The following is a 17,526-nucleotide window of genomic DNA, read 5'->3' on the forward strand; positions in this document are numbered from 1 at the left end:
AAATAAATGTGGTCATGGTGAGACTACATGGGTCACAGTAGAGTAATAGAAATGAAGTGTTGCTGGTGTCTGAGTGACTTTGATTTGAATGCAATCATCGTAGTATTAGTAACAACGCAGTAGTAACAAAAGCAGTTTTGTCATCATTATTTTTAAATTGACTTAAATAGTAATAGTCTTAACACATTATAGTTGTATTTATGTGTCAGCAACTGTATTCAAAATGTGCTTATAGAAACTGTCAAATGCTTTGAAATAGTTTCTTAGACATAATACTCAAAATGTTTGATTCTATGATATTGAGGACAAGTTTTCTAGGATTAATAAATAATTCTGTCTGATGAATTTCTATTCATCTTTATTAATTTCTAGCTTCAAATAGACCAGTGGTTCTCAAACAGGGCAGTGTCACTCACACACACACATACCCCAGGGCATTTTGGAAATTCATGGAGGCTTTTGACTGGTGCTATGATGATAGGGTGCTGCCAGCATTTAGTGATTAAGATTCTCCAATGCTGGAGTTCCACCAATGAGCAGAACCATTTTATAAACTTGAATGTTCCTCTAAATGGAACACAAAAGTGAAATACTCATTTGGATTTATGTGAGCCTAGAACCAAACTCTGTTTCATTATAAAACAAATTTGAGGTGGGGGTGTATAGATTTTTAAGTCATCTCTGCTACCAGAAGACAAGCATGCTCCTAAAAATCATTGTGCTATGCAAAGTTGTACAATGACAAACCACAGGGCTTATGGGGAAAACAGGGTTAGGCACACAATACTCTAAAACTTCATCAGTGATACTTTAAAAGAAAAAAGATAGGGTGCCAATAAAAATGGCAGCATAGTTTTACATGCATTAAATGGTTAAGAAATACACAGGTACTCCAATAAATGTGGTGCTTAACTTAAAAAAGATCTAATGTTTGCTACTAGAAGTAGGTGACAGAAGAGCTGCAGTTTGTGACTTACTGTGAAATTATGGAAGGAAGGACATCTGAAATTGAACAGAAAGTCCAATTTCATTATGCGGTACACTATGTATATGGGTGGCACTCATAACACTCTTGGTGAAATGAGGTAGCTGGTAGATATCGGAAGTGTGTTAGTGTTTATGTTTGTATATTCCTACAAGGCCCCTTCAGCTAAGTGCTGTCTTCTTCATTCACCTAGTACTTCTCAATTGAAAAGTCAAGCATAAGCAAATGTGTTATGTTCAAACTGTTCCCTAATATGTCAATTGTGTTGAAAAAATTTTAAAACAAACATTACAGCAGAATTGACTGTAGACTGAATTTTTTCTGGGAGGGAAACCACATGTCAATTGAGAAAATTTGTATTTTGTTATTTTTGGAACTTTCCAAGATTTTCTTTCTCATTTCAGAAAATCGTGTTCTAATGAGAATGCCACTTGTGGTACCTGAGTTCCCAGTGCAACACACTGTCAGGGGAATATGTAGCTGTCATAATCATGGTGATCTGCATGGAGGTGCAAGCTCCTAACTTCTTCATTATACTTTCTACTGTAATCTTTAACTATAACACAGAACATTTACCCATTTAATAAATAAATATAATTTTATCATGAATTACTTTTCTGTCATTTTTCCTTTATATATAGTTAGGGCATTATATTGAAATTTTTTCAAAAATTATATTATATCATATGGATAATTTCAAAATTATATGGATAATTTCCATATAATAGGCTGAGTAAACTATAGAAAAGAGGCACTATAAAATATGATAGTTGACAAAATTGTGAACCACTGATATAGAGCAACAAAAAAGGAAGGGAATGTAGCCATATTCTTATCAACAAATACACAGAAGGATTAAATGAGATTATATCTGTCTGGCATATGATTCATTTTAAATAAATTACAGACAGATTTATTATTATTAAGATAGCACCAGAAGAACCACAGATCCAATTGCTCCCTGGACCTCTCCTTTCAGATGTCCACAGGATCCCCAAACTCAGGAAGTAAGGAAGTAAGAGTTACCAAATCGATCACGGCTCTCCCAAACCTCCCTGCGCCCTGCCCTTTAACCATGTTGTGAAAAGGCATCATCTTTAATCTGTTTCTGGCTAGCTAGAAATGGGATGTTAACCATGACTTCCCTGTCTCCTGAGAGCCCTCTATCTAATAAACCACCATCTCATATGGTGCATCACTTCCTGCAGTTCAAGTCTGTCTGCTTTCTTTCATCTTCACCACTGCCACATTATTGCAGGCCACCATCATGGAAATAGCCAACTAGCTGAGCTCAGTGTCCCCTCCCACCCTCTCATCTATTCTCTCTTTCACCAGCACCATCCAATAGAAACGCAATATGAGCCACATACGCAATTGTGAAATTGCTGGTACCAACCTAAAAAGAGAAGCATAGGAAATTAATTTTAACATCATTTTAATTAACCTAATATTTGTAGTATAATATAATTTCAACATATTATCACTATGAACAATTATGAATGACATATTTGATACTGTCCTTGTGCTACGTCTTCAAAATTGGCATATATTTTACATTTGCAGTGCATGTCAATTTGGACTAATCAAGTTTTGAGTGCTTTGTAGCCCCAAGTTGCTATGGTTCTTGGACAGTGTACCTTAAAGCCCTTTTAGCTGGGTAAACCACAAACCCTGTCCCATCACTTTCCTACCTAGCATGCTCTAATTCCCAAATAGGTGTTGCCCTAACGTCTAAACCTCTAAAAATGATTTCCAAGACCCTGCAATATCTCATCATTGTTTATCCCGTTGGCTCTACCTCTTGCTATCCCTTTCCTGGCCCCGCACCTCAGAATCTTTACTCACTCTGTAGAATTTGTTTTGTTCTCTCCAACATGTCCTGCTCTCTCTTGCTGTGGGATTTTTCTAGAGGACCTCCCCTACCTGTGACACTTTTAATGTTCTGCACTAACCTGATTATCACTTTATGTTCCCAAACACCCATACTTTTTGTTCAGATTAGGGTTCCATCCTTATAGTTCAGATTCACTTGCTTCAAATCTGGGTTTGCTTTGCAGCAATCCCTCCCTCAAATCCCTTGCCATGCTGTCACTGAAATCTCTTGCTCACATGCGGTCTTGTCTACTCAACAGTGTAGCAGGAGCAGTCAATCAACGTGTTTGAATGAAAGAACAAATGATGAATTTCCTTTGAAAGCTTGCAGCTATGGCTGAATGACAATCAGTGAAATAATGGAATGGATGATTCTGGAGTCAGACAGACCTGAGTTTGAAACTCAGTTATGTAATCTTGGGCAACTTATAAAATTTATGTTTCTTTCCTTATAAATATTTGGTGATTTGCAAAATGGAAATTATAATGCCCACCTTACAGGAGCTAAAAGGAGTAAATGAAATAATGTATATATACATAAATGGCACATATTTGTTTATCTAAACAGAATGCAGTATATCTGGTCATATCTCTTTTGACATAGGAAAGTCTAGTTATACATACCTTAGGATTTAGATTTACATAGAAAGAAGGTGGCTTTACTTCAGAATGGAGATCAAGACACATTCTTGAATGAAGCATTAATCTGAAGCATTTGCTGCATGTGATTGGCAGAGGGAGTAGGGATGATGAATAGGGTATATAACATTTTTTCCTATCTGGCTATGTTCCTTGTGTGGACCCCTCTCCCTGAAAGAAATCCCATATTGCTAGGTATGCCAAGGTCCTGGCTGAAATGCCTAACACACTTGAATTGTAACCTTCCCTGGGAACCTAAGTTATGTTATTCTTGGGGTAAGGAATTAAAGGAAGCAAAACTGGGGACTTAAATGTATTTAGTCTTTAATATAAAAAGGTGTTATCTTTTTGCAATTTAAGTTTATTCTGGAAAATATTAATGAGGCAGTGTTCACATTTGGGACATTTTAATATTGCTGGCATGATACAATTTGGGGGATTTGATGCTGTCCTGTGGTACTCAATGTATTATTTCTGTTAAACTAGATTTGACAATGTGACTAGGCTTGATACGAGTTGGGAAATATACCACAGTCCATCCCTTGTCAAACAGGCTTCCATATGAATATTAAGCCCTAATGCCCTAAGACATCCATTGTGTGTAACGAATTAACTTTTTTCCTATGCATGAGGATGGTGCTAGTTATATAATCTCCTTAGAAGATTTGAGAAAATAGTCACTCAAATCATTTTCTGATGGGCTTAATTCTTTCTGGGAAAGGCTGCTTGCTCTAATTTTTGAGCTAAGATGAGGTTGCTTTATTTAATCTATTTGTCTAGTTTGTTTCAGTTGAATATCACGTGAATTATGATCTCACTGGTTCCAAGGGGATAACAGAGAGTCATAGACTATGTTTTGGGGAAAACAGTAGGTCCTTGGTGACAGTGGATTTTCTCCAAAGAGGGCAACATGTGCAGTGTGATTTTCCATGAGTCTGGCTACTTAGATGGATACGTGGCAGCGAGGAGCAGCCTTTTCCTCAGACCCCTTGCTTCACAGTCAGGAAGGCCACTTGGCTAGAGAAAGGAAACCCCTCTGTTTCTTTCCTTCCTCCACTTTTCACTGTGGAGGGAGAAGAAATGGCAGACTCCTTCCTTCTGTCTTCCATTTACTTAATAACATGTGATCAGTAGAAAAGCAAGGCAAGGCTTCCAGGAGCCAGGGCGCTCTCTTCACAGACTCTACATCCTATGCAGAAGCAGTAGGGGAGTCAGGGCCCTCGGGGAGCCCAGCTACATCTCTCTTCCCTTAGCCCCACAAGGGGTCATATACATTTATACCAAGGCAGAACTGAGAGACCCCACATGAATCCTGAGAATGGGATATATTCTCCACCCTTGCTTTTAACAGATTTCTGGCAGGAGGAGGAAGAGTGGCCTATGAGATGTCTGTTTACTTCTTCATAAAAGCATGCTTTGGCTGTTATTGCTTGAGTGAGTTCCAAGTTCCAAAACTGAGTGGAAACAGAAGCAGTCAATAGGATTGGATCACCAGAATCCTTAACTAGATAATTAGTGATAAGTACTGAACCCAAGTTTTTTAATAGCAGATTTTTGGGTTTGTTGTGGTTTGGTGGTGGTTGTTCATTGGTATAGCTCTAGCACCAAGAACAGAGCCACCATGTGATAGAACCTTAATAGCTGTCAAATGGTGAGTGCTTATAGAGGTGGGTGGTGCAGCCTGTGCACAGGGGAAGGGTGCAGTCTGCAGAGGTGGCTGGCCGATTCAGGAAGCACTAGACACTTGTGAAGTTTAATTTAAATATAATTAAATAAAATTAAAAGTCCAGTTTCTCACTTGCACTCTCTACATTCCTAGTGCTCCAGTCATGTGTAGCTATAGGCTCTTGTATTGGAAGGTGCAGATATGGAACATTTTTTCCCATTGCAGAAAGTTTTACTGCACTGCACCACTTTAGAGCCTAACTGCCTCTTCTATTTACTAGCTGAGAAAACTTAAGCAAATTACTTGACTCCGTTTTGTGACTATTAAATAAGGGAATAAATGAAAGCACTTAAAACAGGGCTAGTAGAGAATACTTACCATTATTAGCTACAAGTGATTTTGTATGGGGATGCTGTCCCCATAAAAGGGCCTGGATCCCTGGACCATGTACAATGTGTGTGTATGTAGTTTATCCTACATGCTACAACAAATAACATGTAGGAAACGATAGCCACCGTGCCCAGTGGCATTTTTGATAGAAAGGTTTTCATTTTAAAATATTTTATTAATATGATTTGTAATAAATTAAGGAAATGTATGATCATTAATCATTTTATTTTAATTTTGCCAAAACAAAATTTTATTCACATCAAACTATGTGGATTAAACTTGTATTTCAACAATGTAACAAAAGTTGGAATCTACTTGTATAAAACACGCCAGGGGCTGGGCGCGGTGCTCACGCCTGTAATCCCAGCACTTTGGGAGGCTGAGGAGGGCAGATCACTTCAGCCCAGGAGTTCTAGACTAGCCTGGCCAACATGGTGAGATCCCTGTCTCTACAAAAGAAATACAGAAAATTAGCCGGGCATGGTGGTGGGCACCTGTGGTCCCAGCTATTATGGAGGCTGAGGTCAGGGGGTCTCTTGAGTCAGAGAGGCGGAGGTTGCAGTGAGCCTAGATGGCGCCACTGCACTCCAGCCCAGGAGACAGAGTAAGATCCTGTCTCAAAAAAATAAAAAACCATGACAGGGATCTAGTGCAGAATCTGAAATACATTTATAGGCACTTGGTGAATGGAGAGAAAATCTGTTGATATGATTCATTTTGATAACCAACGTGTATTTCCAGTCTTGAAACCTTGGCCTCAAGCAATCCTCCTGGATCAGCCTCCCAAAGAGCCGGAATTACAGGCACGAGTCAACACATCCAGTCAAATATATATTTCTGAAGGTGGCCTTAGTTGTTGATAAGCAATGGATATGTATGCATAAAATGATCTATCTAGAGAGTTCTAGAAAATAGTTTGTGTCTTTTTCTTGTTAATCTTTAGGTACTGTTTGGTACCAGGTAGAATAATTTCCCCCACTTTCCCTGTTCTTCAGTACTACTGCACAGCCAAGCTGGTTTATTGTTGCATATAAAGTCTGGGTAAGCATATGTTTCTCTACACTCAGAAATTAATGGGAACTGATGCTCTATATAATGTCAAACAGCCCCTGGGAAAAAAAACTGTACTGTGGCCAAGTAGATGCCACCACATTTAGTAATATATTTTAAACTAATAAAAATCATTTCCAGGGCAGAAATAGGCTTTGTTGTTTTTGTAAAATTCTGAGTTCATTCAACCCAACAACTCGCACTGTAAATTATTGTAACTGTAACCTTAATCTAAGTGAGAAGAGCATAAATAATCAGAAACTGTTCTTTAAGCAAACCTGGACAAAGAGTTGGGAGCTCAGTTTTAGCCTTTATTCTGCAATGAACTACCTATTTCTCCTTGAAAACTTCACCTAACTTCTCTAGACTATAGGTTTTGGAAAAGATATTTGTAAATGACAGGTTTATTTAATAACCTCTAATTTATTATTTAATAATAAAGCTACTATTATGCTACTAAGGAAATATTAACTAATAGTAAATCCGCAAATACTGTTGATTTTTTTCTCAGAAAATGATGTTCTAAGAGTTGTGTTTTCTAGAAATTATCTTGGGGAACATATAGAAAATCAAGTTCTCAAAAATATTAAACAATTTTGTATCACTAAGGCTCAGCAGATGAGATGTGGTGTCCTGTGAAGTATACCTTTGCTCACCCCTATATTCCTTGTCTATCTTTGGAAACCCTTAAACTTCCTCTTCTACCCCTTTATATACCCTGAGGAATTTCATCCGATTCAGCACTCTCAGCTAGGAAAAAAGACAAGAACTGACAAACCAGTCTCCAGCTCTGGCCTCTCCTGTTTGAGGTTGAACTCCTTTGGAACTGCTAAGGGGAGCTCATTTCTTTATCAGCATTCTGTACAAATCCACTCTTTTTTGTGGCTGAATAATGCCACCCTCATTCCAGTGCCCAGGTTAAAAACTCATCATATTTAACTTCTCCATCTCTTTCCTCCCAGCACCAAATCAGTCTAGCTATCAGCCATTCCTCTCATTAAGCAAAACTGTACCTTCTTTCTGCAGGTCCCCATCATTTGTTTGGATTGTTGCTGCTTTTATTTCCCTTATCTTCGCTGCTGCCACAGTGTTTTATTTTTCCCAAAATAATGATAACAACAACAATAGCAAAGCCACTTTATTGCTTAAATCCTTCCTTGGTTCTCCATTGCTTACAGAGCCAGACCTGTAGGCTGGATTAAGAAACTGGACTTTGATATGTGTTTCTAGCTTAACCATGTACTACCTTGCCATATACCCAGGGTGTCAGCTACATGTTGCTTTTTACACATTAATTGGTTTACACATCTCAGATCATCTAACATGTGTTTTCCCACTAATTTTTTTATAATGCTCTTTCCTCTAGAATATAAACTCCATTAAGGCAGGGACTTTACCTGTTTTGTGCCATATTGGACACCTAGCACACAAAAGAGTACTCCAGTGTAGGTGATGAAAAGCTATGTTGAATGAATTAGTCAGTTTACGGTTTCAAGGATCTGTTCTAAGGCTACCTCTGTGATGAAGCCTTTCTCCATTCTCAGCAGTATGATTGCTCTCTCCCTTTGTGGTTATAAAACACACCAAATGTGCAACTATTTTAGCTCAAACATCATATTATCCACATTTTTCTCACAGATATGTCTTTTCTATTTACTTCAGCTCCTTGGTGGCATGGATACTCTTTATTAATTCTAAATGCCCACCACCAGGCTGGGAGCATTGGGTCACACCTGTAATCCCAGCACTTTGGGAGACCAAGGCAGGCAGATCACTTGAGGCCAGGTGTTTGAGACCAGCCTGGCCAACATGGTGAAAACCTGTCTCTACTAAAAATACAAAAATTAGTCAGCCATAGTGGTGTGCAGCTGTAGACCCAGCTACTCAGGAGGCTGAGATGGGAGAATCACTTACTGAGAAGGGGAGGTTGCAGTGAGCCGAGGTAGCACCACTGCACTCTAACCTGGGCTGCAGTGAGACTCTGTCTCAAAAAAATAAATAAATAAAAATAAAAATAAATGCCCACCATAGTACCCAGTTCAGAGTTGGCACTCAAAAACTTTTATGAATGAATGAGTGAATAAATGAGTGATGAATTAGGTAGAGGAGGAAACAGAGTAATTTGATTTGGCCTGGGATCACCAACACACACACACACGTCAATGAGGAATATGACGCACAAATCACCCTACATAATCAAAAGATTCTTCTTGGTAAGAGACAGATATTAGAGTGTCTGTGTTGACCTTTAATTCACCTTTGTAAAACATGGTTTAAAAAGACAGTCTGGCTCACAAAAGCAAGTAGGTACATTGTAAATCCACCAATTTGAGATTATTATAGTGGAAATACTAATAGGTTTTGACTTTTAATGAGCTTCTGCTTTCATTATTAAAAAGGTTCTACTCATTCTAATAAAAGAACTGTGATTTGTGGGTATCTTCTGATATATTTTAGTTGATTCTTAGCTTCAGCCACCTTAGCAAAAAGAAAGAAGAGGTTTCCCCAGTTGAATTTCAGATAAGTATACATACTGCAAGAGAGGCAGAAGGGAAAATGATAATTTGCTTTATTCATGAATCTGTTCAGATGCAATGTATGCTGCCCAGGCCCATGGAGTTTAGATAAGTCTATTTCTAGACCCCACACCTTGGTGACCACTATCTGTTCTAATCAGATAATCTATGGAAGCCAATGACTGTCTTCTCACTTGTTAAAAGCATTCATACTCAGGATGGGCAGAGCCTGGCAATTAAAAGCACAGATGGTATGTTGCTAGTATCAAAATTTCTTTAGAAACAAAACTGGGAAATTAAAATGTAAAGCAACACATAAGAATTAGACACCTCAAGCATGTAATTGTATATTTATTTCTCTTTTTAAAGAACACTCCTTAATGTAATTCAATATACAAACTTGGTTTCACAGAATTATAATCCACTATATAGCACAAAGATAACCCAGATTGTGTGTGTGCGTGCACACATGTGCGTGCCTGTGCACATGTTGCTGTACCCCTCCCTCTCTTCCACCCTTCTGGACCTACAAAGGCTCTTTCCACCTTCAACACTAACCAAAAGCCATTGTGAGTATTACATACAACAGACATCCTCCCACGAGTTCTTTGCCCTTGAAAGATTCTTTTCTCCATTCCCCCTGAGATAGCCAGGAGTCTGACACTCTTACCCTATGCAAAAGGGTAAGGTGACCTCCCTTAACACAGATGTTAACCCTGTTCCCATGTAAACTGGCTGACAGGAAGAGCTGGTGAGCAGGTTTCCATCCCCTTTTCCCCCTTCCACACCCAACCCTCAGAGTCCAAGTGCGACCCTCTGTGCAGCCTTAGTTCCAGTCACCATCCTGTGTAGCAAGAACTAAGGAGACTCTAAGCCCAGGTCTTCTCCATGAGCAGCGCACAGCACTGCCTGCCAAGCCACCGGGCCGGCCGATAACCAAGCTCTACACAGTCCCATGTGCTTTGTCACTTTAATTTTTTAAAGACACCTAGCATAGGTCTGTGGCAACCTAGTGTCCAACTGAGTTACATAAAATTGTACCAGTGATGCACTTGTACATATTTACATGGGGTGGAATGTTTTCCCATATTTTTAGATGAGTATATAGATCAACATGTTCACATAAGACCAAATACTTTTAATATTATTTATAACTGATTTATAAAGCTTTGAAAAAACTCACAATAGCACATTGTTTACTTTAATGCTTTACGGTACTATCATTTTAAAATCACAATCAGCACTTAAGTTATAGTCAATCCAGCAAACAAGAGACAAAAAAATATACAAGAGTTAAGAACTGACTGATACATCCTTTATCTTTTTTTTTAACTAATGCATAAGTGCAGAATAAGATACTCTAGTTTAAATATCTTGTTTACAATGTACATTTTTGTTCTAGTTACGCAACAGTAAATCCCATGCTTCACATAGAAAAGCAATCCACAACATTAAGAAAAAATGTACAATTTATGAAACAAAGTAAATAAATATTAGTATTACAGAATCAGAGCTGTACATAAAAGCTGTTCAGTTTTAATCATATAAAAATATGTTTTAGTGCAACCTCACATATATATTGATGCTGTTTTGCTTTACATCATTTAGATCCAAGTGTCCAAAAAAGGAAAGAAATTACATTTATTACAAAGCAGATACACAAATTCTAAAATATGTACAAATTACTGCTAAAAAATGCTTATAAGAATATAAGCAAAGTAAAGAAAAGGCACAAACATCTGTACAATTTTAAAAGTACCAGACCCAATAGGTTAATTTCAAATTTTGTTTTGGTCAGGCTCATGATGACTTGTTAATTTACCTAATTCTTTTGATATAACAAAAGTATATATAATAGCAAACTACTGTAACTTAGGACAGGCATGCTATAAACTTGATTACCTCCATTTCTAGAAAAACAAAACAAAACAAAAAAAAAAAAAGGGAAAATGTGGAAATGAAAGTCTCCATGCATCGTAGATCAATGTAGTTGACTCTTTTCTGACGAAGGATCTTTGCCTTCCTCTGTGCTTGAAGATAATTCCTTGCTGCTGTGAAAGTCCAACTGCTTGTCATCCACACAACTCTTGCTGTAAAACGTGGAGTGAGCTAATGGAGTCTGTGATGTACTAAAATTGTCCTTTTCACCATCATGCAAGTCAGGGTGGGTGGCTGAGGTACAGGGCTGACCTGGCTCAGGTCTACTAAAGTGTCTAATGCTAACATGTGCACTTCCTAGGGGGTTCTGGTGGGGCTCCTGCACCCGCGCTGGCTGATCTGCCCCAAGCAGAGCTGCCTCTTCTGTGGCAATCCGGAGAGAGGCAATGGCTTTTGTACAAGTCTGTATATTTTCCTCCTGTTCCCGCTCTGTTGCGTTTAGGCTGTCTTCTGAAGTGCTCTGTTTCATCAATAGCCGAGGAGAGGAGGGAGTGCTAGGTGGACCAGATGACTGCAAAGCGTGAGGACCTCGTTTCTCATGCTGCTTAGAAAGCACATAGGGGTCCTTGGAGAAGGACTCCCCAGGCGCGCCTTTCTTCTCCTCAAAGCCCTCCATTGGCAGGGGCAACGTGGGTGGAGGATGTAAACTGGAAAGGGCTGGCGGCATGGAGTGAACCATCTGGATCCCACCAACGGGCACCATGGGGATAGGAGCTCGCACTTGTTGCTGAGAGTGGAGTGGAAGATGACTGAAGACATAGTCATCAGGACCCTCCGGGAAAAGGCTGGAGCCTGGATGTTCATAAGCACCTTCTTGGTCTCCATAGAGACTGAAGTAAGGAACCTGAGGTAATCCTCTTCTTAAGTTCTGCACAGAGAACCAAAGAGAGCACAAAATTCAGATCCTGCTATGCTTCGTTCTTAGGTCAAGCTATTGGATTCATTCACTCACCCACTCACATATTCACTACCTAGAGAGGCTTTAATACCTAATCCTTTGATCAAGTTTTCCTACTTCAAGACAAAGGAGATTTCTCTGTTGTCTTTTATAATCCTTGAATAAAGGTGTCTGCCTGTGAAAAGTTGCTTTTGTTTTTAAACAGCAAAGTGATAAAGCAGTCAGGATGTTTTCCACTGGGTACAGAGACACATTTCAGCTCTGTTTTTTTTGCAAGAGATAATGAAAAGAAATTAATGGATAACTGGCAAAAAAATTTACTGAGCAAAAAACACTAATAAATATTAATAATATTTTTTTAATTCAAAAGGAAATAAAAAGATTACAATCTGTTGCTATACTGGACAGATTTGTAGTATTTTTCTTAAGTGTTGATGGGTATATAATTGGAATGACAAGTCTGAAAATTGGCTTTTAAAAAAAGTTTTCCACAGAACAGATGACAAAATGGAACCACAAACTGGTTCCTCCAATGTGTAAGACATTGGTCTAAAGGAATGCATTCCTGCTAAGAGATACTCAATGCAGAAGACCAGCTTCTTCATCCAATAACCAATCAAGGCCATTTAAGTCTTACATCAATAATAATTTTTTAAAGGAAACCATCCATCATAGAAGTAGTTAACATTATTTCAGACCGTTAGCAACTTATAGTCAACTCCATAGCTGTGAACCAAAGAAGACTGCATCTTAATCTTTCGTTTATATTATTATTTCCACCTCAATATCTTGTTGGCAATCAATAAATTAAGGATGCTTAAAATGTTCAGCCAGAATTTCAGATTTCATAGTCCTAGTCCTGAAAATGGAGAATTTATTTTCTATACTGTTTCTGTAGTGAAATACAACTTAGATCGTCAGATTTAATATTATCAGATTTTAATTACTGTGATTCACTCTTTAGTGGATTGTCATCTAAAAAGGACTTCATTTTTTCTATGTTTTGAGAACCAAAGATAGATAGATAGCTATAAACCCATACAGTACAGTAGTAGTCCAGGATAGAGCCAAAGAAGCTGTTCTTTTTCATTTCAAGAGTTTCAGTTCTAAAACTCAAGGTATGCTCTATACCATTAAAGATTCATCCAGTTCTTTTTTTTTTTTTTTTTTTTTTGAGACGGAGTCTGGCTCTGTCTCCCAGGCTGGAGTGCAGTGGCCGGATCTCAGCTCACTGCAAGCTCCGCCTCCCAGGTTTACACCATTCTCCTGCCTCAGCCTCCGGAGTAGCTGGGACTACAGGCACCCGCCACCTCGCCCGGCTAGTTTTTTTTTTTTTTTTTTTTTTTTTTTTTTGTATTTTTAGTAGAGACGGGGTTTCACCGTGTTAGCCAGGATGGTCTTGATCTCCTGACCTCGTGATCCACCCGTCTCGGCCTCCCAAAGTGCTGGGATTACAGGCTTGAGCCACCGCGCCCGGCCGATTCATGCAGTTCTATCTAGACTGTGATTTCTGCTACTCTCTGAGATGCTTAGCCCTTACCCTCCTCTGTGATATGTCATACACAAGCTGGAAACACGGGTTCTCCTGAAAGTGTGAGAGAAATGGTGACAGGGATGATTGCATCAACACTATCATTACCAGGACCTCATAAGCTGGGAAAGGTCGGGATTTTATGGTATGAGAAGCATTTAAATTCTGCACATAGACAAAATCCCCCTTGTATTTAATCAGGTTTGGAAAAGGCATGTCTCCTTCATCAAACACCAGTTTGGGAGGAAGACCTGTAATGCCTACAGTAACAATCTTTGAAGATAATCAAGTATGTTTTCTTTTAATCACAGCAATCACAGATTCAAAGTTTAAAATAAAATTGAGCTTGTTTATTTTTCCATTTTACTTCTGGCTGCTATTCTATGACCTCCACTGCATACAGCCCATCAGAATGGATCTGTGGGGGAACCGAGGAAGTGGGACAGAAGTCAGAGAGAGAGATGTCCTGTTACGTAAACTGACTTGAGATCCCCAACTCCAGGCTGACAAATGGAGTCATGAATTGTCCTCTAAAACCACAATAATACTCAGCATGTTCTAAATCCTGTAAAATCTTATTGGTGCTACTAATGAAAGTTTCAAATTTAGCTCTTCACTGATTTTAACCACAGAGCTATGTGTACAAGTAGAATTTCTACCATGTGGCCACTTCCACTGCTCCAAGCCCCACCAGGAATTTCTACACATCCTCTCTCCTCTCATTCACCCCTTCTTCATCCTCCAAAGAAACTCCCAGTAAGTTTTCTCTACTTTGGTTTTTACTCCATTTGCAATCCTATTGTTTTGTAATTCGGGCCTTATAAATGCGGTGGACAAACTTAAGAAAAATTTTGTCATGGAAAAACAAATAGTGAATTCAAATGTAGATTATGTTAAGTGTAAGTGCATATATATATAGACACATATACACATATGTACAAATGTACATACACAGACATCTATATATACATCTATACGCCATGTACCAGATCTATTACCCTACTCATCTCCTCAACAGTATGGCAGTAGGGACTTCTAGACGCAAATGATGAGAGGGAGATAGAAGAGCAAGAGCCTCCTTGGGGGCAGCAGGGAGCAGAGAAGGGAGAAGTGACCCATCTGTGCTCAGTCACTGGCTGGGGCTGCTTGGAGAGCGTGGACTTGGCTTGAAAACAGTCCTGTCCTGAAGGTGCTGACATACCAGTAGGAGGCTGTTTGCCCACTACATTCCTTATAGCTGAATGACACGTTCTTTCAGGGACAGAAATCTGCATGGGCCACCTCCCTGGCTGCCAGAAACAAATTAAGAAACCGTGGTCAAGAGGTTAAGTGACTTGCCCAAGATCACACAGATAACAAGGGATATGAATGAATGTTGACCGTTTCCCTAGACACAATCTTCATCTACACTACATACTGACGGCCTGGACACACCTTTGTTTCTCTTCTTGCTATCTATCTACAAAATTTTTAAAATGGAAAAGGAAATTTATTTATCAAAAAAAAGATAAGGCCACAAGCCATAATATTATTTCATCCTCAACCTTGAACCATGCATAGTAGACCCTCAAAAATTCAGTAAATATTGAATAAATGGATAAAACATACTTCCTTCTCTATCTATCTGTCTATCTATCTATCTATCTATCTATCTATCTATCTATCTATCTATCTATCTATTCATCCATCTATCGATCTTAAAATTAAAACTAACAGGGGCACTGGGGCAAAAACGACAGGGTGGCAGGATGCCTCTTGCTCTTCTACCTCCTTCTCATCGTTTGCATCTAGAGGTCCTTACTGTCATACTGTCGAAGAGATGAGTGGGGTCAATAGATCTGGTATATAGATGTATATATAGATGTCTGTGTATGTACATTTGTACCCATGTGTATATGTGTGTATACATATATATGCACATACACGTAACATAATCTGCATGTGAATTCATTCATTTCCTCCAAACCTGTGTTTGCTATGATCACCATCACTCCAAAAGCAGCCAGAATATGAATATGTCACACTGGGCTATAAGGTACCTTCACACCACAGTCAGTGTCCTGTGGTGTGAGAAAGCATGAAGTGGGCAGTGATTGGGACCAGTTGTCCCTACATCAGGGAGGCATGTGAACAATGTAGCAGGCTATACATCCTCTAAAGAGAATTAAACTGGGGAGACCAAAAGCATCATAAATGATAAAGTTTAACAACACTATGAAATGTGTCCATGATCAGCCAGGCATGGGGGCTCACACCTGTAATCCCAGCACTTTGGGAGGCCGAGGCAGGTGGATCACGAGGTCAGGAAATCGAGACCATCCTGGCCAACATGGTGAAACCACGTTTCTACTAAAAATACAAAAGTTAGCTGGGCGTGGTGGCAGGCACCTATAGTCCCAGCTGCTTGGGAGGCTGAGGCAGGAGAATTGTTTGAACCCAGGAGGTGGAGGCTGCAGTGCAAGGTCATGCCACTGCACTCCAGCCTGGTGACAGAGTGAGACTCCATCTCAAAATAATAATAATAATAATAATAATAATAATAATAGTAATACCCATGATCTGATATTTAAAAACAAAAACGAAACAACAAAAACACATAAAAAAACTGGTACAAATTCAGTGACTACTAAAACTCACCTCTCTCCAACTTTCTGGGCACATATCTAAAACTCACATGAACTTACTTAGTCCACTCTTTCAATTCCTTTGCCCAGCTTGACTGTGGGTTCCTGTAATTTTTTACAACCACAGCATGTTTGCACTAAAGGCTTACTTTTTCTGACTGAAAAACTGCATGTTTGCAGTTGACTGAATATGCACCACTATTTCACAAATGCCACACTCTCAATCCACCTGGCCAATGCCAGAGCACAGGCTGCATGGATGGCAGGGAGAGGCTTGTCTAACACACTCTGCCAGCATCACTCTGTATACCACAGAAAGCATGTGTCATCCCAGACTTGGTGTCACACGATACAGGGGATTTACAGTTCTCTATTCGTGCTGCAATGGCATAAACTGCAGAAGATCCCTTTTTCCTACTTTCGCTAAGGCACCAAAACCTGTGGAAATGTATCTCTTTTTCTTATTAGCTTGCTAATTTGTTAGCTTGGTAAACAGCATTCCAATTGCCATACACGTTTCTGCAGGATTTGCTTCATCAAGATGAAGTTGGTGCCAGATTTGTGAAAAGACAGTGCTGGGGATGGGGACATGAATGCAGCAGGTTTCCTAAAGTGAAAAAATGACAGGCTGAGCTCAGGATTCAGGGTGGTGGAAGGTGATGAGAGGGAGAAAATTGGCCGCCAGGGCAGTGATAAAACAGAACTGGGAGCTGGCAGTGTCTTCTCTGGCTGTGAAGAATGATGCTGATGCACATGACACAGAGATCTGGAGCAAGGGAGTACAACAAAGAGCAGAGACCAGGAAATCAAAACACATTCAAGGCAGACAGATTCCAAAGGTATCATGCCTCTGTCTGTGCTAAGTGCATGCTTTACTCATTTTTGAAAATCCTACACAAACTGAAAGAGACATCACAATCTACTGAGCCGTGGAATTAGGTAGGACAGGTGCTTTTTCTATGAATTTGTATTAAACCTACTGCTTAAACGTAATGCATGATGGCTACTGTTATTTTCATCTATAATGAAGGCACATCATGGAAATCTCTGCACATTCTCGCTTAGCTCTCCTGATTTCCCTTTCTCCTTGGGCCCATGCATCCACTGAGCCAGTGCATTTGATGATAGTAATGGCAAGAAAAGCAGACAGGCTCATGTCTTCGATTTATAAACATGCCAAGTGTGTCATTCTCTCCTCTCCCTGTCCCTGACCAGTTTCACATGTCCACTCATGATGGGCAAGGTAATGAATGTATTAAAAAATAAAAGTTTTTGAGGCCAGGTGCAGTAGCTCATGTCTGTAATCCTAGCACTTGGGAGGCCAAGGCAGGTGGATCACTTGAGGTCAGTCAGGAGTTTGAGACCAGCCTGGCCAACATGGTGAAACCCTGTCTCTACCAATAAATACAAAAATCAG

General features: G+C 39.4%; 1 protein-coding gene across 7 annotated transcripts in view; it reads right to left on the reverse strand.

The window, feature by feature from the left end:
• Positions 1-9,451: 9,451 nt before the first annotated feature.
• The window catches only part of HIVEP2 (HIVEP zinc finger 2), a 198,922-nt gene continuing 190,847 nt past the window's right edge, over positions 9,452-17,526 (reverse strand). For all 7 annotated transcript variants that reach the window (XM_023183790.2, XM_023183795.2, XM_023183789.1 and 4 more), the window contains one exon: positions 9,452-11,924. In XM_023183790.2, the coding sequence (XP_023039558.1) occupies positions 11,100-11,924 (825 nt within the window). In that variant the 3' untranslated portion in view covers positions 9,452-11,099. The remainder of the gene's footprint in view (positions 11,925-17,526) is intronic.

This window comes from Piliocolobus tephrosceles, chromosome 5, assembly GCF_002776525.5.
Source record: "Piliocolobus tephrosceles isolate RC106 chromosome 5, ASM277652v3, whole genome shotgun sequence".
Lineage (NCBI taxonomy): Eukaryota > Metazoa > Chordata > Mammalia > Primates > Cercopithecidae > Piliocolobus > Piliocolobus tephrosceles.